This window comes from Clarias gariepinus, chromosome 16 (assembly GCF_024256425.1).
Source record: "Clarias gariepinus isolate MV-2021 ecotype Netherlands chromosome 16, CGAR_prim_01v2, whole genome shotgun sequence".
Classification (NCBI taxonomy): domain Eukaryota; kingdom Metazoa; phylum Chordata; class Actinopteri; order Siluriformes; family Clariidae; genus Clarias; species Clarias gariepinus.
The window spans coordinates 91,821-117,305 of NC_071115.1; the positions used below are offsets into that span (position 1 = coordinate 91,821).

Consider the following 25,485-nt stretch of genomic DNA (forward strand, 5'->3'; position numbering starts at 1 on the left):
GTGTTTGAGTTTAATTCCACCAGGTACTCCACCGATCGGCTACGCATCGCGCTTTTGGTCTCGTTGCTATCCGGGCAGGCAGCTGAGTGGGCCACGGCAGTTCTCCGGGCGGATTCAGACACCGCGCACTCATATAATGAGTTCACCCGCCAACTCAGACTCACTTTCGAACACCCAGCGGGCGAGGTGGAGACCGACACCAAGCTCTACCATCTGCGGCAGGGAGGATCGTCCGTGAGCCGGTACGCTGCAGAGTTCCGGACCCTCGCCGTGCAGACCGACTGGGGAGATGCCGCGCTCCGGACATCCTTCTACGAGGGACTGGCTCCACGTATCAAAGACGAGCTCGCCGGGCGGGAGCTTCCTGCTACCCTGAAGGGGATGATCCAGCTCTCCCTCCGCATCGACCAACGCATCCTCTCTCGCCCGAAGCCAGCCCCTAGGACCCTGCCGCCTGCACCCACTTTCTCCTACACCCCGCCACGACCACCTATTGCTCTCACCACCTCCACTACCGGATCTGTCGGATCTCCACCTCCTGCCGTGGTTGACACCAGAGCCGGGGAACCCATGCAACTAGGACGCGCCTCCCTGACCGTGGCGGAACGCGAACGACGGTACAGAGAGGGGTTGTGCGCCTATTGCGGGTCAGCAGCACATCACCGGGCGGTCTGTCCAATTCGTCCGGGAAACGCTCAGCCCCGGTGAGTGCAAGGAGAAGCTCACCGGGCCCTCTCCACCTCTCCACCACGATCAACGCCACCATCTCCCGTCTCACGGTCCAGGTAACTCTCCAATTTGGCCACAAACGAGTCCGAAGTACCGCGTTTATCGACTCCGGTGCCGCTGGTAACTTCATTGACTCAACTTATGCCAAAGAATTGGGGATGAAGATCGAGGCGTTATCCCAGCCGGTTCACATCACCTCAGTCGACGGTCGGCCCCTCTCATCCAGTCCCATCACTCACCAGACCCAACCAATCACATTCATAATCGACCAACATCAGGAACAGCTTCAATTTCACCTCACCTCCATCTCATCTCCTCCCATCATCCTCGGATACCCGTGGCTGCTGCAGCATGACCCCCTCATCTCCTGGAACCAGAACCGAATCCTCCAGTGGGGACCGACCTGCACTGAACTTTGCCTACGGGCCCCGGCTGGGACGTGTTCCACGGAGTCCGAGGGCCCCGATGTCGACATCAATGCCATTCCACCTGCCTATCGTGACCTGGCTGGAGTCTTTTGTAAAAGGAGAGCCACCTACCTTCCACCTCATCGTCCCTACGATCTGGCCATAGAGCTCCAGCCGGGTTCAGTTCCCCCCCGCGGCCACCTCTACTCCCTGTCAGCGACCGAGACGCAGGCGATGGAAGAATACATCACCAACGCTCTTCGCCACGGAACCATCCGGCCCTCCTCGTCACCGGCAGCCGCCGGTTTTTTCTTTGTGAAAAAGAAAGGGGGGGAACTTCGCCCGTGTGTCGACTATCGGGGGTTAAATAAGATAACCATCAAGAACCGACACCCATTGCCGCTAACCAACTCAGCCCTGGACGCCCTCTCTGGTGCCACCGTGTTCACTAAGTTGGACCTCCGGAGCGCCTACAACTTGGTGCGCATCAGAGAGGGCGATGAGTGGAAGACGGCCTTCATCACCCCCACGGGACATTACGAAAGCCTGGTCATCCCATTTGGATTATGTAACGCACCCTCGGCCTTCCAGCAGTTCATCAACGATGTCCTGAGAGACATGTTGGGCCGATGGGTGTTCGTTTACCTGGACGACATTCTCATCTACTCCCGCACGATCACCGAACACACCCAACATGTCCGGGCTGTTCTAAAGAGATTGCTCGCCCACCAACTGTACTGTAAGTTGGAAAAATGTGCTTTTCACCAGCACTCCACCACGTTCCTGGGTTTTGTCATCTCGCCCCAGGGTGTGGCCATGGACCCGCAGAAGCTAGAGGCTGTGCGTCAGTGGCCCCTACCCAGGACGCTCAAACAGCTTCAACGGTTTCTCGGGTTTGCGAACTTCTATCGTCGCTTCATCCGGGGCTACAGTACAGTTGCAGCACCACTGACCAACCTGACCAGGCCCGCGACTCACCCCTTCCAACTCACTCCGGCCGCCATCTCAGCATTCAGGGAACTCTGCCATCGCTTCACCACCGCACCTATCCTTCTTCACCCAGATGTCAACCAACCGTTCGTTGTAGAGGTGGACGCGTCAGATGTGGGCGCCGGCGCTGTTCTCTCTCAGCGAGGTCCAGACCAGAAGCTACACCCATGTGGCTTCTTCTCCAAGAAATTTAATCCCACTCAGCAGCGATACGGGGTAGGGGACCGCGAGCTGTTGGGCATAAAGTGGGCCTTGGAGGAATGGCGTCACTGGCTCCAGGGCGCCAGTGAGCCGTTCATCGTCTGGACAGATCACCAGAACCTCCTCACCATCCGCAACCTCAAGCAACTCAATCCCCGACAGGCACGGTGGGCACTATTCTTCGAACAGTTCGACTTCCATCTATCATACCGCCCGGGGTCGAAGAACACCAAGGCGGACGCCCTATCGCGACAACAGGAGGAAGACGCCCCCCGGGCGGACCCCGTGCCTGTCCTACCCACCTCACGCATCGTGGCACCGCTCCAGTGGGATCTCGAGACAAGGGTTCGCCAGGCTCAAGCTGCGGAGGCCGGGCCGGCAGGGGCACCGCCTGGACGACTCTTCGTGCCCCAACCACTAAGATCTGAGGTCCTCCAGTGGGGTCACTCATCGCCCGTGGCCGGACACCCGGGAAATCGAAGAACCTTACAGTTCGTGAAACGGGCGTTCTGGTGGCCCTCCATGAAGAAGGACATCGAGGAGTTCGTTCAGGCGTGCCCGGTGTGCGCCAGGGCTAAGGACACCAACCGACCAACCCCAGGAGAGCTCCAACCTCTGCCCGTTCCTCGACGACCCTGGACGCACATCGCTTTGGATTTCATCACAGGCCTGCCGGTTTCCGAAGAGAAAAACACCATCCTCACGATCGTCGACCGGTTCTCCAAGGCAGCTCACCTGGTGGCCCTCACCGGACTCCCATCAGCTCAGGTCACCGCAGAGCTGATATTGGAACACGTAGTCCGTCTGCATGGGTTCCCCAAAGACATCGTCTCGGACAGAGGGCCCCAGTTCACCGCCCGGTTCTGGAAGGCCTTCTGCCGTCTGATCAACTCCACCACTAGTCTGTCCTCCGGATACCACCCCCAGACTAATGGTCAGACGGAACGGACCAACCAACAGCTGGAGCGCTACCTGAGATGCTTCGTGTCCGATCACCAGCGCTCCTGGGCCCGCTACCTCACATGGGCTGAGCTGTCTCACAACCTTCACGTCTCCTCGGCCACCAACTTGAGCCCATTTGAGGTATGCTATGGTTTCCAACCTCCGATGTTCACCCATCAGGAACCGGAGGTTGACGTACCCTCGGCCCAACAGTTGGTCCGTAGGTGTCGACGGCTATGGAGACAAGCCAACCGTGCCATCCAACAGACCAACGCCAGCTACATCACCCAACATCGCCGTCGACACCCTCCGGGACGGTTGTTCAAAGTAGGTGACAAGGTCTGGCTCTCAACCAAAAACCTCCATCTCCACACAGAATCCCGGAAACTCTCACCAAGGTTCATCGGCCCATACCGCATCCATCTACAGATCAATCCTGTCACCTACCGGCTCCAGCTGCCTGCGGCGCTCCGGATCCATCCAGTATTCCATATTTCACAACTGAAACCCTTCACCACTTCACCCATGGTTCCCCCCACCCGCCCTGCTCCTCCTCCCCGGATCATTGACGGCGGTCCCGCCTACACCGTGCGACGGATCCTTGATTCGCGGCCTCGGGGCAGAGGCACCCAATACTTGGTCGATTGGGAAGGCTACGGTCCCGAGGAGCGGTCTTGGGTTCCAGCTCGCTTCATCCTCGACCCCGAGCTCATCCGGGACTACCGTCACAGGGTATCCTCCACCGCAGGACCGTCCGGAGCCGGTCCTGGACAGGGGGGTACTGTCATGCACACTCGGAACGCGACCAGCACTAGGACCCGGAAGTTAAGCGGTCGCGAACCAGGAAGTATAAAAGAGGTAAACAAACCATAGCACCTCGCTCAGTCATTGAGTCGCCGATGCTACGTCGGATTTCTACAAACCGTGAGTACTCACCTTCTTGGTTTAAAATCCTGATCGAGTGTGTATTTATAGGACGCGGGTTAGATTGTGTCTCTCCCTTGCTCCCCATTCGTGAGAGTCCTTAGATCAAATAGCGTGATTATCCTGCTCACTCGTGTTCGTCCGCGTTTGGGTTTACCATTCACGCAACAAAGGGCTAACCGCTAAAGCTACGTCTTCTGGTCACTCCAGGTTAGTTCTTGACAGTGACTAATATGGGTATTCATGAGGTGTTTCAATCTGGTTTTAAGTCTGCTCACAGCACTGAGTCCGCCCTTTTGAGAGTGTTAAATTATATTTATGTCTCTACTGACTCCGGAGATTCTGTGATTCTTCTTCTCCTGGATCTATCGGCGGCCTTTGATACTGTCGACCACTCTATACTACTATCTAGATTAGAGTCTTGGGTGGCCCTAAAAGCTAATGTTCTGAAATGGTTTCAGTCATATTTGTCTGACAGAAAGTTCTTAGTAAAGATGGGTAATTTTACTTCCTGATCTGGACAGTTTATCTGTCTTCAGATCATCGCAGGTGCGTAACCTTGGTGTTCTCATTGACCAGCATTTAAAATTTGATAAACATATCGCCTCCGTTATTGGATCCAGCTTCTATCAGCTTCGACTACTCGCTAAAATGAAACACTTCCTCACCCCCAAAACTCTAGAAATGGCTGTGCATCCATTCATTACGTCCCGTCTAGATTACTGCAATTCTTTATACTGCGGTATTTCCAAATCTCAAATTGCTCGCCTACAGCTTGTACAAAATGCAGCAGCAAGATTTCTTCGCAAATGTCATAAGCATGAACACATCACTCCGATTCTGAAAGATCTACACTGGCTGCCAGTCTCTCAGAAAATTCATTTTTAAATTCTTCTCTTTGTGTATAAATCTCTACATAACCTAGCACCAGGCTACCTCTCTGAACTTCTTCATCTTTACTCTCCTTCTAGAACACTAAGATCATGTGATTAGGCTCTATTAGTAGTCCCACACGTGAGGCTCAAGCGTAGAGGGGCACGGGCATTTGCGGTAGCAGGGCCTCAATTTTGGAATAATTTGCCTTTAGATATTAGAATGGCACCTTCTCTTTTAAGTCCTTGCTTAAAACCTTTTTTTTTTTTTGTTAGTGTATTAATTCTGTTTTATAGTGTGTTAAACAGGTTGTGTATTGTTTTTGGGGTATGTTTTATGATCATGTGTGAAGCTAATGAAAGAGGAGAGAAGGAATTACACAGTAAACCTTTTTCCTCTCTTATTTGAGTTTTTTGCACACACATTAACGAAAAGACAGTTTTATCAGAAAAATAACAAGGAACATCGTTAATAACACTTGCATGGGCGCATACTAACGGAATCACTGCTGTAAAGTGAAAATAAAACAAATGAACTTTCTGTTTACAGCAGTACGAAGGAGAGAGAGAGTGTGTGTGAAGGGGCACGGTGTTCAATGACAAAGTACAGGCTGATACAGAGAGAGAAAATAGATCTTTAACCTCTCTAACGAGACTTTTTTTGCTTTACACATGCGCGCTGTACACACGCATACAGACACAAAATAAAATATATTTTACATACAAAAACGTGGTCACAGTGTTATAATAAACAGTACACGCGTGCACGGATGTTGATTATACCAGTAAGAGACGCACACTAAGACACAGCAGGGGAGACGATTACCTACAATTCCGCAGTGCAAGAGAGAGAAAAATTGTTGGCTCAGTTGTGATCACGTGAGGCTCGCCGTCAAAACAAAAAGCGCATGCGTGATACATAATACTTGGTACTCGTAAACCAAGACTTTTCAAGACGTTTTCCAAGTCAAATTTTTTTTTTAAACTTTTCTTGTCTTGCGGAACACTTGCAAACCACGTTACTCGCACTCCAAGGTTCCACTGTAATTCTTTTGATTGTGTAAAGCTGCTTTGCCACAATGTCGATTGTTAATCGTATACAAATAAAATTTAATTGAATTATTTAACTAGGTAGGATAGGCTAAAGATCATTATTGCATGTGATAAAATTACACCGCACCTGACCAAATTATATGTTGTATTTCATTTTAAGTTGCTACCAAGTTAGTTTTGTGTTTTTTATAGTTGCACCTGCATTAAGAATAGAATAGAATAGAATAGAATAGAATAGAAAGGTCTTGTTTGTACATTAGTCAGAACTCACTCTTTCAATTATATATATATTTTTTTCATACATCGGAGGACCGGAAACCAGTCACAGAAAAATTGTCTGTCTGTACATAGTCTGTTTAGCCAGATTTTGTCACAGCATCACACAAAACTGTAGGAATGTAAGGAGACTTTTGCAGTACAGTGGAACCTTGGATTACGAGCATAATTTGTTCCGGAACACCTTTAGTGTTGTGTGCGTGTTTTTGTGTGTGTGAAGCACCCCCTCTCTGCTTCACAAACACACATGCACTAAAGGCGAGAGAGAGAGAGAGAGAGAGTATGTGTGAACCGGCACAGTGTCAAATTACGCACGCACCCACATAAGGACGGACTGAGGGAAAAAATTAATTTTTAACCTCTATAATTAGACTTTCTTTTGCTTTACACACGCGCACACATGCCGTACACACCCACTTACAAACACAAAATAAAATGTTTTACACACACGTGGTCACAGTGTAAGCAGTACACGTGTACGGATGTTGATAATACCAGTGAAAGATGTGCACTAAGACACAGCTGGGGGACGATTACCCACAATTCCGCAGCACAAGAGAGAAAAAAAACTGTTGCCAAGTTGTGATCACGTGACGCTCAGCATCAAAACAAGAAGCGCATGCGTGATACACGATACTCGGTGAACCAAGACTTGCACATTTTTCAAATCAAAATTTATAAAAAATCTTTGCTTGTCTTGTAGAACACTCGCAAACCGCATTACTCACACTCTGAGGTTACACTTTACTTAGATCTCTGCCTGAAGTTTAATCTGCACCATCAGTGAATCTAAATCTGGAGTAAAAGTGATGTTATGAACAGTTATGTGTGGGATTTAATAATCTACTTTAAAATTATCTACCAATGCGCTACTGTCTCAATGTAAACAAACACCTGCACCAATAGATATTAATTAGAAAAGATAAAGTGAATATTTTTACTGGGATTAGTTCATATTTTCACTTTGGCTGAAATAACAGCGCTGAAGTGGTATAAGTGAATTTTAACATGCTGGAGTGGTTTTAAGACAAAACTTCATCTTTATCCTTTTATCTACTTTTTCCATTTCTCATCTGTGATTCACTCTCCGATTACCGAACAGGGAGTGTATTTGTCTGACCACCAAAGAAGGACAACTTGGTGTAAACAAGCCGTAAGATACTCAACCTTACAAAAAAAATTTTCATATGTAAGTCAGAGTTCTGTCGTACAGAAACAGAGAAAGACATGTACGTGGGCATGAACTTTTGGGGTTTGATTACATTAACAGCTGATCAGAAAAAAAAGAAAAAAAGTTATTTTTAGCTTCACCCTTTTAACTATTTCTAGAAACTTTTTAACCATTAACCAAGGATACTACCGAAAATGTAATAAAAATAAAATGTAATTTAATAAAATATAATATGATATAATATAATAAAACTGCAAAGTTGCGGTGTATGATAATATTTGCAAAAAAATTATAATTTGGGGGGGGCAATGGTTCTGGCAATTTATGTCTTTCAGTTTGTTTGTGCATGCATCACATAAAAAACCTGAACAAAACTTAATGTGGTTATCACAGGTGTATTTGGCTGAGCTAAAGGTAACATATAGGGTTTGTTTCATCGCAATCGGCCCACAGGAAGAGAAAATCATTAGATATGAAATCATTAGTTCATTTCAAAATTCACCAGATTGCGCTGTAAATTTTTTATACATACATTTTTACATTTCTTTAATTAACCTAATAAATGCGATCTTTATTCTCTCCCGCTATAAAAAGGAATAAATACAACATTCAAACAAATGATTTACTTAATTGATTAGACTTGCAAAAATCAGATCTATAGAATTTGTTTCATGATTGGAGTGATAGTGCTGTTTTATTTGCTCTTATTTGACTAGGCTTAAAATGCAGATTTTTTTAGGGAATTCATTTTGTGACTTAGATTTTTGTTGTACTGTACGTACTTATTATCTGTCTTGGCTTACGAATACGGATTTTGAGGACCTATTTCGGTTTGTTATTTCACTTTTTTTAAGTATTCCACGTGAACAAAGTCGCGCGCACAGATAGTATAATCTAATACAATACTCCCGCTGTTAAACACATTCACCAATGTTTCTATAGCCACTAGGTGGCAGTATTGGCCGTCTCCCCTGTTGCTTTAATGGCTCTCTTCATCTGCGTTCCACTGATGAGCGCCTTTAATCTCCTCGTGCACGCGCTTTCCTCTGGGTTAATCTGACTCAGAATTGATTAGACTAGTTGTTCTCACCTGATCTGAGTTTTACAGGTCACTCGGAGTTAGAGGTTAAAATCAGAGATTGTTAAACCTGCTTCCGGAAACACGTCTGGTCCTGTGCGTGTCAGTGATTGGCCAGTCTGCCCTAATCCCGCCTACTGCATGGTTAAATCCTCCTATCTGATTGACTGAGGTGTTCCCTCACGCTGACACAGTTTAAATGAGAAGGCGGTCAGTTTTACACACACAGAGCTGGAGTTACGTTCTTGCTTCAACAGTGCTTGAACGGAACGTTAGGGTTTACTTTAGGAATCTGATTTATAAAACCAGCTGAAAATGGAGACTTCTCAGATCCGTCAGAACTACCACCGCGACTGCGAGGCCGCCATTAACAAGATGATAAACATGGAGCTTTACGCCTCCTACACCTACACCTCCATGGTAAGGAGCTCAGTGTGGACTGATGTGCTGGGATTCGAGCTGGACAGCTGACTGACTGTGTGTGTTTTATAGCTTGTTGTTAATAATACTGTTATTATTTTACCCCAGGCTTATTACTTTACTCGCGATGACGTCGCGCTCGAGGGCTTCGCGCATTTCTTCAAAGAGAACGCGCACGAGGAGCGCGAGCACGCCGAGAAGTTCATGTCGTTCCAGAACAAGAGAGGCGGCCGCATTTTCCTCCAGGACGTCAAGGTAACGCCACACCTGTAGCGTCGTTCATACCGCGTGTATAATTATTGGATTACACTCTTGTTATATGGGACGAAACGCCAGCATTTAATCCACAAGCACACACTTCCAACCCTTCTGTCTGTACACGTATGTATGGCGTTATATTCCTGCCACAACTCTGAGCGCGTGGTTTGACAGTTTGAGAGAAGACAAAGCCCTCTATGCGCGTGCAGTGTCTCCCCTGCGCGTGCAACATTTATTTTATGTGCGCGCTCGACTCTGCCTGCACGCTCGCTCAACTTTGTCCAGTGTTACAAAACCTGCCAATCACAGACTTCCATACTACTTCTGATTGGCTGTTCCTTCTCTATCGACCGCATAACGCATACCATAATTTGTATAGTGCTGGTAAAATGGTCATTGTCTCAAAGCAGCTTTACAAAAAAAAAATAATAATAAATTTATATTATATATAATAAGAATACAAATAAAGTAATTATATAAGGATAGCATTGTAAATAACGTTGTTTTTATTTATAAATATTATAAACAAATATTATAGTAAATTTTATTTATTTATTTAATGAAGTATTAGTATATACCAGTTTCGTTTGTCCATTGTGTTTTTATTTACTTATCTAATTATCCATATAGCTCAAATCGGACAACTCGGTCGCTTTACTTGACCTTTATTTACAACGCTTCCGTTATGCGGTCGATGTTGCCAGCTGATGGAATCAATCAGAAGTAGTGTGTGGATGTCTGTGATTGGCTGGTTTTGTGGCAGTTTTGTAACACTGGACAAAGTTGAGCGAGCGTACAGGCAGAGTCGAGCGCGCACAGAAAATAAATGTTGCACGCGCATGCAGGCAGAGTCGAGCGCGCACAGAATCGAGAAGTCGTGCGTGCGCGGAGAACATGTGAGCGAGCAGGGAAGACGCTGCACGCGCATAGAGTGCTTTGTCTGCTCACAAAATGTCAAACCACGCGCTCCAGAATTGTAGCAGGAATATAACGCCAGATACACGAGCCTATGTTTAATACTGCAGTACCTCTAACAACCACGTGATGGCATTATTTTATTAAATTCAAATTTTATTGCGTCAAATACACAACCATACACCGCAGTGAAATGTTTGACTGTTCGTCACTTAAAAATGAATAAGAAGGTAAAACGAGCAAAATTGCAATAGAAAAAGAATGTAAAATAAAATGTGCAAATTTACAGTTATAGAAAAAAAATGTATTAATTGTATGGAATGTAATTACTATTCAGATGACGCAAGCGACTGAAGGCAAATGGTGTTACTTTCTGAGAATAAATTATTGAAGTCTGTGTTGCTGTTCAATAATGGCAGGATGTTAGCATTAAATCAAATTTGGTTCTCTAACAAATAATACTGCTTCCTGGTGTACAGATTGAAACTTGCTGAAAGGGGCACTGTGTGTCAAGTGTGCTCTAATCGGGTGTGTGTTTTAAGAAACCGGAGCGTGATGAGTGGGGCAGTGGGTTGGAGGCCATGCAGTGCGCCCTGGAGCTGGAGAAGAAGGTGAACCAGGCTCTGCTGGACCTGCACAAACTCTGCTCTGATAACATGGATCCTCATGTAAGTGAAAGCTTGTGTTGGAAGAGAGAATTTTGAACTGATAATACTACCTCTTGGTCATGCAGGTAGTGGTGGCCATAATTCTTCTACACACTTTCCTCTTCACTGTCCATCAGCTGTGTGACTTCCTGGAGTCTCACTACCTAAAGGAGCAGGTGGAGACCATCAAGAAACTGGGAGACCACATCACCACCCTCACCAAGATGGACTCCAGCAACAACCGCATGGCTGAGTACCTGTTTGATAAACACACCCTAGGAGGGAAAAGTTGAACCTGCCTCCACACTGATCAGCAGAACTTCCATCATAAGTGTGTGGTAGTTTCATGTCTAACATCATTATCCTGATGTGGAGGGTTAACTGAGCATTTCAATAAACATTTTGAGCTGTTCATGGTGAGTTCTTCATTTATATCAAGATCAAATTATTCTTTAAATGTTTTGTTTAACCCGCATTTAATTGTTTAATTATGTTGCATGCACACCCTGGAAGAAAAGCAGTGTTCCCAGTACTCTTTGATTACCAGAAAAGTTAAATAAAATGTGAGGATTTCTAGGATGCCGCTGTTAGCCCAAACTAAACAGTATAGACTATTAAAAGCTTCTGGGCCTTTATGTGACAAACATAAGCTGGACCAAAAACACGGCCGGCTACAGTGAAAAGGACCCACCAATGGCCATACGTCATCAGGCTGCTAAGAAAGGCTAGACTCAGCCGTCAGCCCCTCATCCAGTCCTACTAAAGACTTCTATCGAGCATCCTCACATGTGGCATCAAGATCGAAAACGTCACCCTGACAGAACAAACAGCTCTCCAAAGAGTCGTAAAGTTTTCAGAGAGAATCACTGGATCTCACCTCCCTTTTATGAACGATTTATACACATAATGCTGCTTGGGGGGGAAAAAAGCACAAAATATCCTCAGGGACCTGCACCACACAGCTCACTTTTTACTCATGCATAAACATGCAACAATTTTACAGCTTATAAAATAAATGGAGAATACTCTTTACAATGGAAAGAAAATATTACACAAAATATACAATAAAAATGTTCTTTCATGTTTTTTATTTCAAGGTTCTAAAAAAGCTGTAAGTATCTCACTGTGTATGGGAAAGGTTTGAACTGAATGATGCATGCATACAAATAGTAAACAACTAAAAAAAAACCAGACAAAATTTAAATTAAGCAAGATAGCATGTTGCTAGCATGACTGCAATGTGATTAGCAGGTTGCTTGCAAGATGCTAACGTGATTAGTATGTAGCTAACATGATGCATTATTAGCATGTTACCAGCAACATCATTGGTATGTTGTTAGCATAATTTTAACATGACTAGCATGTTGCTAGCATAATGCGAACATGATTAGCTGTTGCTAGCATGATGATAAAATGATTAGCATGTTGCTAGCATGACTCCAATGTTATTAGCATTGCTGGCATGAGTCAAAAAATGCAACAGACACGTTTATTCAATGTTCTGATTTGGAGATAAATGTCTTGCAAAATGGTTCCTAGGGTATTCTGTTTTGTTGCTAGGTAGTGGCTTGGCACCTGCTAATGAAGAAATCAAAAGTTTTTGTTGACTATGAATGATAAAAAACAATCTCCATGTGATTTGCTGTTGTGAAGATAATCCTCCATGGGTTTGGGTTGCTAGGGTGCTCTAAATGGTTGCTAGGGCTATGGCTTATGAGCATCATGATAAATGTGAAAATCCTGTTGGTTTCCTCAGTTAAATGAGCCCTCCACTGTGTCTCTAGGACAATGGGATCCAAAGTTAGGTTAAGTATCAAAGTTCCTATGAAGATTTTTAATTCTGCTTTCAACCTCTCCACAACTTTATCCCTGACTTATCTGGTGTGTAACTTGAGCTATATGATGCCGTTTGTTTACTAATTTTCACAAACAAACCTCTGAGAACTTTACAGAACAGTTATATTAGTTATATAAATGAGGATGGGTTCCCTGTTAAGTCTGGTTCCTCTCAAGGTTTCCTCCTATTACCATCTCAGGGAGTTTTTCCTTGCCACTGTCGCTCTCAGCTTGCTCACCAGGGACAAACTGACCATTTTGATTCATACACATTCACATTCCATACAAACTTAAATAATTCTTTTGATTGTGTAAAGCTGCTTTGCGGCAATGACAGTTGCTAAAAGCGCAATACAAATAAAATTGAATTGAATTATATTTATACTGAGATTAAATTATTCACAGGTGGACTTGATTTCCAAAGGTGGAGTGATTTCTAAAGGTGATTGTTTCTACTGTATTTTAGTTAAAGTCTCAGGGTAAAGGAGCCTAAATACAAATGCAAAAACATTTATTATTTTCTTCCACTTCACAATTATGTGCGACTTTGTGATGGTCTGTCACATAAAATTTATTTTTGTGGTTGCAATGTGACAAAATGTGGTCAAGTTGAAGAGGTGTGAAGCTCCATAGTACTGAACCCACTAAACTATCATCTGTCCCCATTCTCCTGGACCTGTCAGCTGCATTTGACACAGTGAACTACAAGATACTATAATCTATTCTTACAAGCCTTAGAATCTGTGGAACAGCGTGGCAATGGTTAGCTTTTTACCTAGAAGATAGGTCGTATGAGGTGGATACGGAGAGGATTCACATCTGCCACATGCAGACTCTTTATTGGGGTCCCACAGGGCTCAGTACTTGGCCCTCTTCTCTTCTCCCTCTATACCCGATCTCTTGGTAAGGTCATATCATAGGATAGCTTTTCATACCATTGTTATGCAGATAACACACAACTTATTCTCTTATTTCCTCCGTCAGAAACTCAGGTTTCCAACCGGATCTCAGCATGTCTGGCAGACATCTCATCCTGGATGGCAGCTGCAGCTGAAGCTCAATCTGAGTAAAACCAAATCACACCACCCTACTTCTCTGCTCCCTTTTTTTGGTTTCCTGTAGCTGCTGCATCAAATCCAAAACCCTGATGCTTCCCTACAAAGCTAAAAATGTCCCAGCACCCACTTACCTCTGAGCACCGCACCATGTTCCTGCCGATCCTCTAGCACTGCTAGCCTGGTCCAACCATCAATCAGGGATCAAGGAAGACATTCATCCAGACTCCTTTCTGTTCAGGTCTAATTGACTTAAAGTTTAAATTATTGTCTCATATTTATATGGTGTTGTCATCAATAATAATGATAATAAATATACTATTCTTTTTTAAAGCTCTATTTTTTTTTTTGGTTGAGCACTGACTGCACACTACACGCGATAAAAGGATAACGGCACACAGAAGCAGACGGCAATTTTGTTTTGCTGCAGGTGGATAATTTAAGTTCTGCTTTTCATAAATACAAGGAGGACAAATAGACATTGAGTTTTTATTTAAAAGAAACCTTCAACCCGTCTTTTTTCACGTGTTCAAAATGTTTTTGTTGCATGCAGAAATAAAATTTAGCAAATAACTTTCAAAAAAAAAAATTGAAAGACAAATAAACAAATAACTTAGTTTTATATATAATTAATTAGTTATATATTATGTCAAAATGGTACTGGTATTTCCCCTTTAAATGAATGTGGCCACTGTGCCCACCATCCTTCTGGTGCACGCAGGTGGCAATAGCACAGGTGCTTGGGTCCGATTATCATTACTTTGCAACTATTTTTCTTTTTAAAATGCTTACGCCTAGACATGCATAGCCAGCTATCATTCACCACTTAAAGCTTCATGTCCCTCATTAAGAAACTAAGCTAGATGTGAAATATTTAGCACACACACTTACAACTTTAGGGATAGCTGCCAGAACATATTTACTGTAAATAAATGATAGAATTTTTTTATTAATGTCCTCAGTAGTAGGAAACAAAAACCAAAATTAGGGCAAAGGATCCCGGAGCTCTATCCCTGCTTAAATTCTATCACTGGCGTTTGTTCTGCTTTTTTTCGGTGAACCAAATGGCGACTCCTGGGCAGGGCTGAGCCCCGGGGGTGGAGGAGGGTCTTACACAAAATTCCACTCTTTTATTACTCAGACTCCATTAACCCTAGCTACTGTGAATCATGGATTTATAAAGAAAAAATAAGGAAATTTACAATAAAGAAAGATAAAGGGGGGTGTTTATCTCATGTTTTTGTTAAATGTACATGTACAAGAGAGACTCATGTGACTGTCCAAAATTATTTGTGAATTTTGCATAATTGGTCACGTTCAACACACACCACTAAAAAGTTAAAATGCATTTGGTCCAAACTGTAACAAGAGCCATCTAAATTATATTGAAAAAAAGTTAGTCAGGGGATTATTAATAATATTAACCCAGACAATTTGTGTAGTAACTATGAGAGAACACAATGACCCCACTGGCAGTGTGATTAGTATTTTTTAATCCATCTGAACAGAGTGAAATGTTTTCTCTTGAATAAAAAATTATGAAACAGTAAAACATGTACTGAAAAATCATACTCAAAAATAAGCTAATGAATAAGATAATAGAGATAAGATAATGAATCAGAAATGCAGTATTTAAAAAGATGAGCTGCACTTCTTTAATACTAGGTTTGTTTTATATTAGTATTGTACTTCTAAATATACTAAAACATTTCACTACTTATCCGAGTAACTTCTTCAGTCTGAGGGAAGTTGGTAAGTTCCACATATTTGTATTCTCCAGGGTCAAAAGGATCCTACCGTCTGAAAAGATCTTATATGTTAACAATAGCAAAGGTGAGAGTAGGAGAGAAAGTTTGGACAGAGAGGATCGATGGTTTGATAGACGGGTGAATATGTGCAAGTGGAAAATCCTTCCCTCAATAGAAGTGGAGGTCTTAGACACAACTTGTTCGATGTTTTTTATGCTGCTCTTTCCTCCAGGAAGATCAAGACCTCGTCACAGGTTCACCAGTCGTTACACCTTAACAACTCTCCCTAATTTCTTTTTACCTCTGGCTTCTCTTAATAACCCCCCTATGGGTAGGGGGATCCTTTTCAGCCTGGAGAATACAAATATGTGGAACTTTCTAAATTACCTTAGACTGGAGCAGCTACTTCGATGAGTATTTAAACATTTCTAGCTAAAAAGAATTACACTAGTGATTAATGAACCACTTTACCATAAACACGGGGTTAAGATCATCTTATTTGTCTTTGTCTTGTATTTCACACACCATAAGAAAACTATTAGTGCAGTTGTTGTCATCCCAAATTCCAGACTTATGGATAATGGTGCAGTCCTGTGAGCCCTGATAATTGTCTGGTTGACCAGAGCCCCATTTTGTAAAAATTAGTGATTTTTCCTCATCATCTACAAATCTCCCTTCTTCCTTTAAATCTGTTGCCCTAATGTAAGCTGCTGAGCTAAAGGAAGAGAGAACTTTGACTAACGCTTGATTTTCTTCCTCACTCCTTGGTAAAACAATTTTTCCTCCACTGTTCCTGCAGAATCGCACTGCTTCTTCAAACTGCCCTGTTGTTCCATCAGTCACATAGTACTTCTGTCCCACTCTTCTAAATGTAGAAAAGCTGATAACTTAAAAAAATTGACAAGGCGTTATATTTGTAATTCATTTAATTTTTTATGCAAACCAATTATAAGGGGTTGAATAAGAATTTTAATTTTTTTTTAACTCTACCTTTTTCCAAACGAGATAGCTTCGATTTGAGGGAGATGATTTCTGACTGAATTAAAGAGGTTTCTCCAGGAATCCCTGAAATGAGGATGAGAATAGGATTAAACCATGTGCACTGTTGAAATAATCTCTATCATTTCTACATTTAGAGACTATTAAGAACCTCCCTGTCAAATTGTACAAAAGTTAATCTTTGTTACCTGGTAGACCAATATCTCCTTTTTGTCCTTTGGGTCCTGTTGGCCCGATTTTACCTGGAGGTCCCTGCATACCTTGTCCTAAAAAAAGCAAGACAAACTTGAACGTTTTCCTATCACTTTGTGATGTGACATACCTTAATCTCATACAAATTATTTTCATGTTAGCCAAAAAATTTTTTATGATGTACGGATACACATTATTACAATTTAGCAAACTGTTAGAACTTGCATATTCTTGGCATTCTCTCAGTCAGCCTCATGAGGTAGTTTACCTCATCTTAAACCATAATGGATTTATATCAGGTGATTTTGGACTCCAATCCTCTGATGCAACACTCCATCACTTGGGGATGTATTGCATATGGAATACAAACATTTAAAATATATACATACCTGGATCTCCCTTGTCACCTTTTGATCCGGCAATTCCGTCTCTCCCATCTCTTCCAGGAAGGCCATTATGTCCAGGAGAACCTGGGACTCCAGCCAGTGCAGGACAGATGGGTGTCTCTGCTCCGAGAGCCAGATGTAGCTCAAAGTGCAGCAGCAGCAGCACAGACAACAACAGTGCCATCTTCAAACCACTGACATAAACAGCATGTTATTTTAAACAACCAATACGAGTCCTTCTCAAAAAATTAGCATATTGTGATAAAGTTCATTATTTTCTGTAATGTACTGATAAACATTAGACTTTCATATATTTTAGATTCATTACACACAACTGAAGTAGTTCAGGCCTTTTAATTATTTTAATATTGATGATTTTGGGGTTACAGCTCATGAAAACCCCAAATTCTTATCTCAAAAAATTAGCATATCATGAAAAGGTTCTCTAAACGAGCTATTAACCTAATCATCTGAATCAACTAATTAACTCTAAACACCTGCAAAAGATTCCTGAGGCTTTTAAAAACTCCCAGCCTGGTTCATTACTCAAAACCGCAATCATGGGTAAGACTGCCGACCTGACTGCTGTCCAGAAGGCCATCATTGACACCCTCAAGCAAGAGGGTAAGACACAAAGAAATTTCTGAACGAATAGGCTGTTCCCAGAGTGCTGTATCAAGGCACCTCAGTGGGAAGTCTGTGGGAAGGAAAAAGTGTAGCAGAAAACGCTGCACAACGAGAAGAGGTGACCGGACCCTGAGGAAGATTGTGGAGAAGGACCGATTCCAGACCTTGAGGGACCTGCGGAAGTGGAGTAGAAACATCCAGAGCCGCTGTGTACAGGCGTGTGCAGGAAATGGGCTACAGGTGCCGCATTCCCCAGGTCAAGCCACTTTTGAACCAGAAACAGCGGCAGAAACGCCTGACCTGGGCTACAGAGAAGCAGCACTGGACTGTTGCTCAGTGGTCCAAAGTACTTTTTTTTCGGATGAAAGCAAATTTTGCATGTCATTCTGAAATCAAGGTGCCAGAGTCTGGAGAAAGACTGGGGAGAGGGAAATGCCAAAATGCCTGAAGGCCAGTGTCAAGTACCCAAAGTCAGTGATGGTCTGGGGTGCCATGTCAGCTGCTGGTGTTGGTCCACTGTGTTTTATCAAGGGCAGGGTCAATGCAGCTAGCTATCAGGAGATTTTGGAGCACTTCATGCTTCCATCTGCTGAAAAGCTTTATGGAGATGAGGATTTCATTTTTCAGCACGACCTGCTCACAGTGCCAAAACCACTGGTAAATGGTTTACTGACCATGGTATTACTGTGCTCAATTGGCCTGCCAACTCTAGTGACCTGAACCTCATAGAGAATCTGTGGGATATTGTGAAGAGAAAGTTGAGAGACACAAGACCCAACACTCTGGATGAGCTTAAGGCCGCTATCGAAGCATCCTGGGCCTCCATAACACCTCAGCAGTGCCACAGGCTGATTGCCTCCATGCCACGCCGCATTGAAGCAGTAATTTCTGCAAAAGGATTCCCGACCAAGTATTAAGTGCATAACTAAACATAATTATTTAGGAGTTGACTTTTTTTTTTTGTATTAAAAACACCTTTCTTTTATTGGTCGGATGAAATATGCAAATTTTTTGAGATAGGAATTTTGGGTTTTCATAAGCTGTATGCCAAAATCATCAATATTAAAACAATAAAAGGCTTGAACTACTTCAGTTGTGTGTAATGAATCTGAAATATATAAAAGTCTAATGTTTATCAGTACATTACAAAAAATAATGAACTTTATCACAATATGCTAATTTTTTGAGAAGAACCTGTAAATGGGTATATTTACTGTAACATCTGAGAGACATGATTCCACCGGGCTTCACCGTCAGTTTGGTGCAGAGCACATAACCATAATGCCACATAATCTATAACTGTTATTCAAAATTCAATGTAACATTATTAGGACACAACAGGAATTGTTTAGACAATATAATATATAAGATAATAATAAAAAAAACTAAGATATTGCTTAATCTCAATTTTACAATGCAAGGAAATATAACATAAAATATACAATGTATACAAAATGCTATGGCTTTTTTTTAAGGTTCTAAAAAAGCTGTAAGTATCTTTCTGTGTAAGAAAAAAGTTTCAATTGCATGATGCATGTATACAATTAGTAAGCAATCCAAACAACAATGCAAAATTTTAGTTATGCAAGTTAACATAAAGTCTTTCAAGTTACTGATTACATTAGTTCATTTCTAATATCACATAAATCTACCAGTAACTAAATATGTCATGATAAATATATTAAAATGTCATAGAAATATATAAATGTGATTAAACAACTCACCAGTTTACTGTGAAGACTGAAGCAGACAGTGGACATGTACGGACAGAGCGGTCTGCTCAAACAATTTAGGTCATGCCCCGCCCCTTAAGAAATGCAGCACAGGGTGTTTGTTGTTGTTATTCCTTGTGTATTAAGAAGTTGGATTAAATTATATTGTGGTTTTTGTCTGTTTTTTGTTCTTGGATTTTTGCAAGAATGAAAGGGAAACTTTACAGGATGGTAGTGAGACCAGCAATGTTGACGTTGTCGCTGACATGAAGACGGGAAGCAGAGCTGGAGGTGGCAGAGCTAAAGATAGTACATTAAACGGACAGTGCAGGTGGGACGGATTCGGCACAAAGTTAAAGAGGCCAGATTACGATGGTTTGGAAATGGGCAAAGAAGGGGTGAGGGATACTGTATATCGGAAGGGAAATGTTGGAGATGGAGCTTCCAGGCAGGAGGAGAAGAGAGGAGGTTTATGGATGTCGTGAGGGAGGACATGCAGGAGGTTGGAGTGAGAAAGGAAGATGTAGAAAACAGAGTTAGAAACAAATAGAGACTAATACACTGTGGCGACTCCTAACATCAGCATTAGGATACAGGGGTAGCTCAGTGGTTAAGGCATTGGACTACAATTCGGAAGGTCCCAGATTCAAAGCCCAAAACCACCAAGTTACCACTGTTGGGCCCTTGAGTGAGGCCCTTAACCCTCATCTGCTCACATGTATAATGAGATAATGTAAGTTGCTATGGATAAGAGCATCAGCCAAATGCCTAAATATAAATGAGCAACCAAAAGAGGAAGAACTTTTCTTGAATTTTCTATAATTAGGAATGCACAGTAAAATTAGGTAACTAGCTTATATCCACTGTGGTTCTCTGATAGTTCAGGAAGAGTTAAAGGACCTCTATTATATATTAAATGTAATTATTTGAAATAATAATCTTTTTGAACAGACTGTTCCTTCTTACCCCTTTTGTGTGCCTTAGGCCTGGGAAGTTCTGTGCAGTATCTCTTCAACAGACTGCTCTAATGTTCAAGCCACTCTTCCAGCCACAAGGGCTCCTACCATCATACCAAGGATTCAGCACATACTCTGAGTGCACACGTTATTGTGCTTTCAGTGTACTTTTTTGCTTCATGCCACTGTGTGTTGGGGATTCTGTTAATTACTGTAAATGGTCAAAAAAAAGGGCTAGAGCAGGTCAACATGGAACCCATGAACATGCCATCACGTCAGTCGTGTTTGGATGATCTTGAGCTGCAGCTTGTAAAACATTTTTAAAAGAGCAAACCACTCTCTGTGACAAATTCTGCCAAGATAAGCATCGGTTTTATTTAGCCTTACCTTTTTACCCTTGAAGTCCTTGAGAATGTAGCCTTTAGGATCATCTGTCCTACATTCAACAGAATACCTCTGAGTAACAACTGTTGTGGCACTGGCCTCACAACGGGAGGTGGTCCTTTTAATGACTTTATATGTAAGCAGTTACAACTTAAAGCAAATGAGTACAAGGACCAGTGTGCCCAAAAGCTCCAGAACTTGCCCTGTGACTTATGGTCTTACAACAGTTCCTTTTAAGTGTTATCACATATTTTGCAGAGTTTGGGTTTATCACTAAAGGTCATCACAGTTTCTCCAGAGTTATGGTTTCCTGTGCTAGGAGTCATCTGGAAGTTCCTTACAAAGCTTGAGTTTTCCTTTCCTTTTTAGCCAACCTTCTTTTCGATCTGCATCTGAGCAAGGTATTTGCTAAGAACTTGACCTCATCAGCCGTGTCTGTCTCCTTTGATATCTTTCATTTTCTATCCATAAGCCGATAAAGCAGGAAATCAGGCAAGGGGGTCGCTGTTCACTTTCTTTTTGAAATATCTTTAATAAGGTATAATGCAAAGGTTGACTTACATGTTCTCTGTTTCTCTTTGTGTGTGTTTTTTTTTTTGTTTTTTTTTGGGTGGCTTGCAAACTAGGTGCACACTGCCACCTGCTGTATTGGAGAATGCAAATTGTCTCAGGTACTCGGGTGTAAAACAATACAACTAATATAAAATCTTGCAAGCAGGGGAAGCAGTCACACCCTGGCACACTACAAATTAGTCATTCCTAGTTTAAAAGCAGTTTCAGATGAACTCATATGGGTTTTTTCTTTAAAGTACAGTTTAAAACACTGGGAGAGCTACATTCTTTAACTTGATTGTTTTTTAGCAGAGAGGAAGAGACTGACTTTTATTGACTCTTTTTTAGCAATGATGTTAAAGAACACGTCAACATTTTTTTTTTTCAATCACAAACAAATGATCAGTTATTTTTTAACGAATGATTAAAAGAAACCCCACCAGCCTAAGTGACCCGGGTCAGCCTCTGTTCCCTCCGTGTCTGTGTGGCCTGTGCTGCACTCTGCTCCTTCACTCTTCTTTAACCTCATTACTCTTGTTTTCTTGATAGTTTTGCAATGAGTAACTTCTCCTCTCCTTTCCTCCCTAGCCTCTCTGTAGTGTCATGTACAATATCAGTTGTCAGTGGTTGTGTCACTGTTTCAGTGGACACTAGGGATGGAGTTACTGTCAGTGCTAATGACTTTAAAGGCATCAAGTTTTATAATTGCTGTGTTTTGAGTGTTCGCAGTGTTTGTGTTGGCGCTGGGTGCAGTGTTTATTTCAGTGGTGCTGTTGTTTCTCTCACTGACCTCCGTCAGCTCTGACTCTGCTCTGGTGGTCACTGACTCCAGGCTACAAATCACTGGTGCTCCCCTGCCTGCTGTCTCCATTCCGCAGTTGCTGTACCCCGGCCGAGTCGCCCCCGAGCACGGCTCAGGCTTTTATACCCAATGTCTACACACTCAAAACATCTCAGGTGCAGTGTTGGCAAAGTTGGTACAGCGCTGTCTGTCTTTACACTTAAAATTGACAGCGTCTCTTCCTGGTTTATTAAAATCATTAAAACCCATCCGTGAATTGAAGGTAATGCACTTTAGAGCTTTTTACAAGCGGGATGGTGATCATGACCTGGTAAACTTTCTGGAGCTCCCAGCCAGCTCCTTTGTCATCAGCTCCTCTGTGAAGAGATTACCATGCTTATCATGAGGCAGATAGAGATGCAACTTTTAACTGTAACTCCTTTTACCCATATTTCACTCTTGGTGCACCGATGAGGTTTCTCCTTGTCAAAATCATCACCACTGCTTTTTAGGTGGTGAGTAGAAGGCTTTTTAAACGTTTATGTCCTACTCTGAGCTAGAAATTCTTTAGTCCTGAATGGACTTAGTTAATACTCCAGAAGACCCTCTGAGAACTGCATTTATGTCTATACTGGACTTGGTAGGAGTAAATCAGTGTGTAGTAGGACCCACTCATAAAGCAGGTCACACTTTAGATTTAATAATATTATTTGGATTAAGTATAAGAAATTTATTCACAATACCACTATCTGAAGTTATCTCAGACCACTATCTTGTCTCAATTCAAGTGTGTCACAATAATAATGTACACACAGCGCCGCGCTACCGTATGAAACGTACATTCACATCAACTACCAAACAGAGTTTTATCAGTAATCTCCCAGAGTTCCCAACTTCGATTAGATCACCGTCTGACCCCACAGAACTCGATCAGGCGACTGAATATTTAGAGTCGACATTTCGCTATACCTTAGATAATGTAGCTCCAGTCAAAAGAAAAATTATTAGAGATAAAAAACTTGCTCCCTGGTATAACGATCACACGCGCACTTTAAAACAGACCGCTCGGAAATTAGAACGTAAATGGCGTCAAACTAAATTACTAGTATTTCAAATAGCATGGAAGGAGAGCATCCTGAACTATAGAAAAGCTCTTAGTGTAGCTAGATCAACATATCTCTCCACTCTTATAGAAAATAACAAAAATAATCCTAGATTCTTATTTAATGCTGTAGCCAAATTAACCAGAAATAAGACCACTGCAGAAATCTCCACAACAACTTCATGCAATAGTGAGGACTTCATGAACTTTTTTAATAATAAAATTGTAAATATTAGGCATAAAATTGAGGTTTTGAAACCGAACAATGTAATTGATGCAGATGTTAATCTAGCCATGTCAGACCAGAACCTAGAATACTTTACTCCCCTTGAAGAGAATGAACTAATTTCACTCATCTCTTCTGCAAATTCATCAACCTGTATATTAGATCCTGTACCGACACATTTTCTTAAACAGATAGTACCAGCAATAATAGAACCCCTGTTGAGAATAATTAATTCTTCACTCAGCATTGGTTATGTTCCAAAATCTTTTAAATTAGCAGTTATCAAACCAATAATTAAGAAACCTGACCTCGACCCGTGTCAGCTGTCCAGTTACAGACCAATATCAAACCTCCCCTTTATCTCTAAGATCCTGGAAAAGATAGTAGCGGAGCAGCTATGCTTATATATACATAGAAATGGCATACATGAACTGTATCAGTCAGGATTTAGGCCTCATCACAGTACAGAGACAGCGCTCGTTAAAGTAGTAAATGACATTCTATTGGCCTCTGATCAGGGTTGTGTAACTATGCTTGTATTACTTGACCTCAGTGCAGCTTTTGACACTGTTGATCACGCTATTCTTCTTCACAGATTAGAAAATGTAGTGGGAATTAAGGGTACAGCCCTCTCCTGGCTCAGATCCTATCTGACCCATCGTTATCAGTATGTAGACTTAAATGGTGATTATTCTGCATGTTCTCTAGTGGAGTTTGGCGTTCCGCAGGGTTCAGTTTTAGGTCCACTGCTTTTTTCCCTTTACATGCTTCCTCTGGGCAACATAATCCGTAAGCATGGTATTAGTTTTCATTGTTATGCCGACGATACACAGTTATATGTCTCAGCAAAACCTGATGAGAAAAAACAGCTTACTAAAATTGAGCAATGTGTGCAGGACATAAGAAATTGGATGCTAATTAACTTCCTTCTGCTAAATCCGGATAAGACAGAAGTTCTAGTCATAGGACCGCATACAGCTAGGAGTAAAATTTTAGATCACACCGTAACTTTAGATGGCCTTTCTGTTCCATCAAATGCAACAGTAAAAGACCTTGGTGTGATTATTGATTCCAGCCTTTCATTTGAAGCACATGTAGATAATATTACCAGGATAGCATTCTTTCACCTCAGAAATATTGCCAGAATAAGAAATTTATTGTCGCTAAACGACGCAGAAAAACTAGTTCATGCTTTTATCACCTCTAGGTTGGACTATTGTAATGCCTTACTGTCTGGTTGTTCAGCTAGATGCATAAATAAGCTTCAGCTAGTCCAGAATGCAGCAGCGAGAGTCCTCACCAGAACCAGAAGATATGAGCACATCACCCCTATCTTATCTTCACTCCATTGGCTCCCTGTGAAATTTCGCATTGATTTCAAAATACTACTCTTGACATATAAAGCATTAAATGGTCTCGCGCCGCAGTACCTGAGCAAACTGCTAGTGTCTTACGATCCGCCACGCCTACTTCGATCAAAGGATGCAGGCTGCTTGTCAGTACCGCGTATTATGAAAAATACAGCTGGGGGCAGAGCTTTTTCTTACAAAGCCCCAAAGTTATGGAATAGTCTTCCAAATAGTGTTCGGGACTCAGACACAGTCTCAGTGTTTAAGTCCAGGCTAAAAACCTATTTATTTAGCCAAGCATTTTTATAAATAGATTTTCCATAGGTAAAGGAGCAGATCTGGGGGACTCATGGACGTAGAGTATTATGGTGAACTGGTATGTTTGGATGCTGTCTTCCTCACTCTCATTGATCACTCAGGTTTGCTGACGGTGAGGTGATTGTTTGCTTTACATGTCAGGAAGCCCTCATGTTTGTGTTTCCTTCTGGCTCTCCCTTTTAGTTATGCTGTCATAGTTAGTCCTGCCGGAGTCTCTGCTTGCACTCTACAGTTAATATACATTCACATTATACATTGTGTGACTGTGACCATACCTAACTGCCATCTCTCCTCTTCTTCTCTTTCCCCCCCTCTTTCTTTTTCCTCTCTCCTCCTGTCCCCCCTTTCACTCTTTCTCTCTCTCTCTGTCGAGCTACAC

The 25,485-nt window shown here is 42.4% G+C and overlaps 2 protein-coding genes across 2 annotated transcripts; one reads left to right on the forward strand and one right to left on the reverse strand.

Moving 5' to 3' along the window:
- The first annotated feature begins 8,857 nt into the window (after positions 1-8,857).
- LOC128544488 (ferritin, middle subunit-like) lies at positions 8,858-11,295 on the forward strand. The gene is made up of 4 exons (XM_053514633.1): positions 8,858-9,063; positions 9,172-9,318; positions 10,779-10,904; positions 11,021-11,295. The coding sequence occupies exons 1-4, from the start codon at positions 8,959-8,961 to the stop codon at positions 11,174-11,176; spliced, it is 534 nt and encodes a 177-aa protein (XP_053370608.1). The 5' UTR covers positions 8,858-8,958; the 3' UTR covers positions 11,177-11,295.
- A 4,623-nt stretch (positions 11,296-15,918) lies between these two features.
- On the reverse strand, positions 15,919-19,713 carry LOC128544487 (mannose-binding protein C-like). Its single transcript, XM_053514629.1, has 5 exons — positions 19,451-19,713; positions 17,103-17,293; positions 16,710-16,787; positions 16,513-16,587; positions 15,919-16,409 (listed from the first exon to the last, which is right to left on the reverse strand). Exons 2-5 carry the CDS (start codon positions 17,281-17,283, stop codon positions 16,018-16,020), a joined length of 726 nt encoding a protein of 241 aa, XP_053370604.1. The 5' UTR covers positions 17,284-17,293; positions 19,451-19,713; the 3' UTR covers positions 15,919-16,017.
- Positions 19,714-25,485: the final 5,772 nt, after the last annotated feature.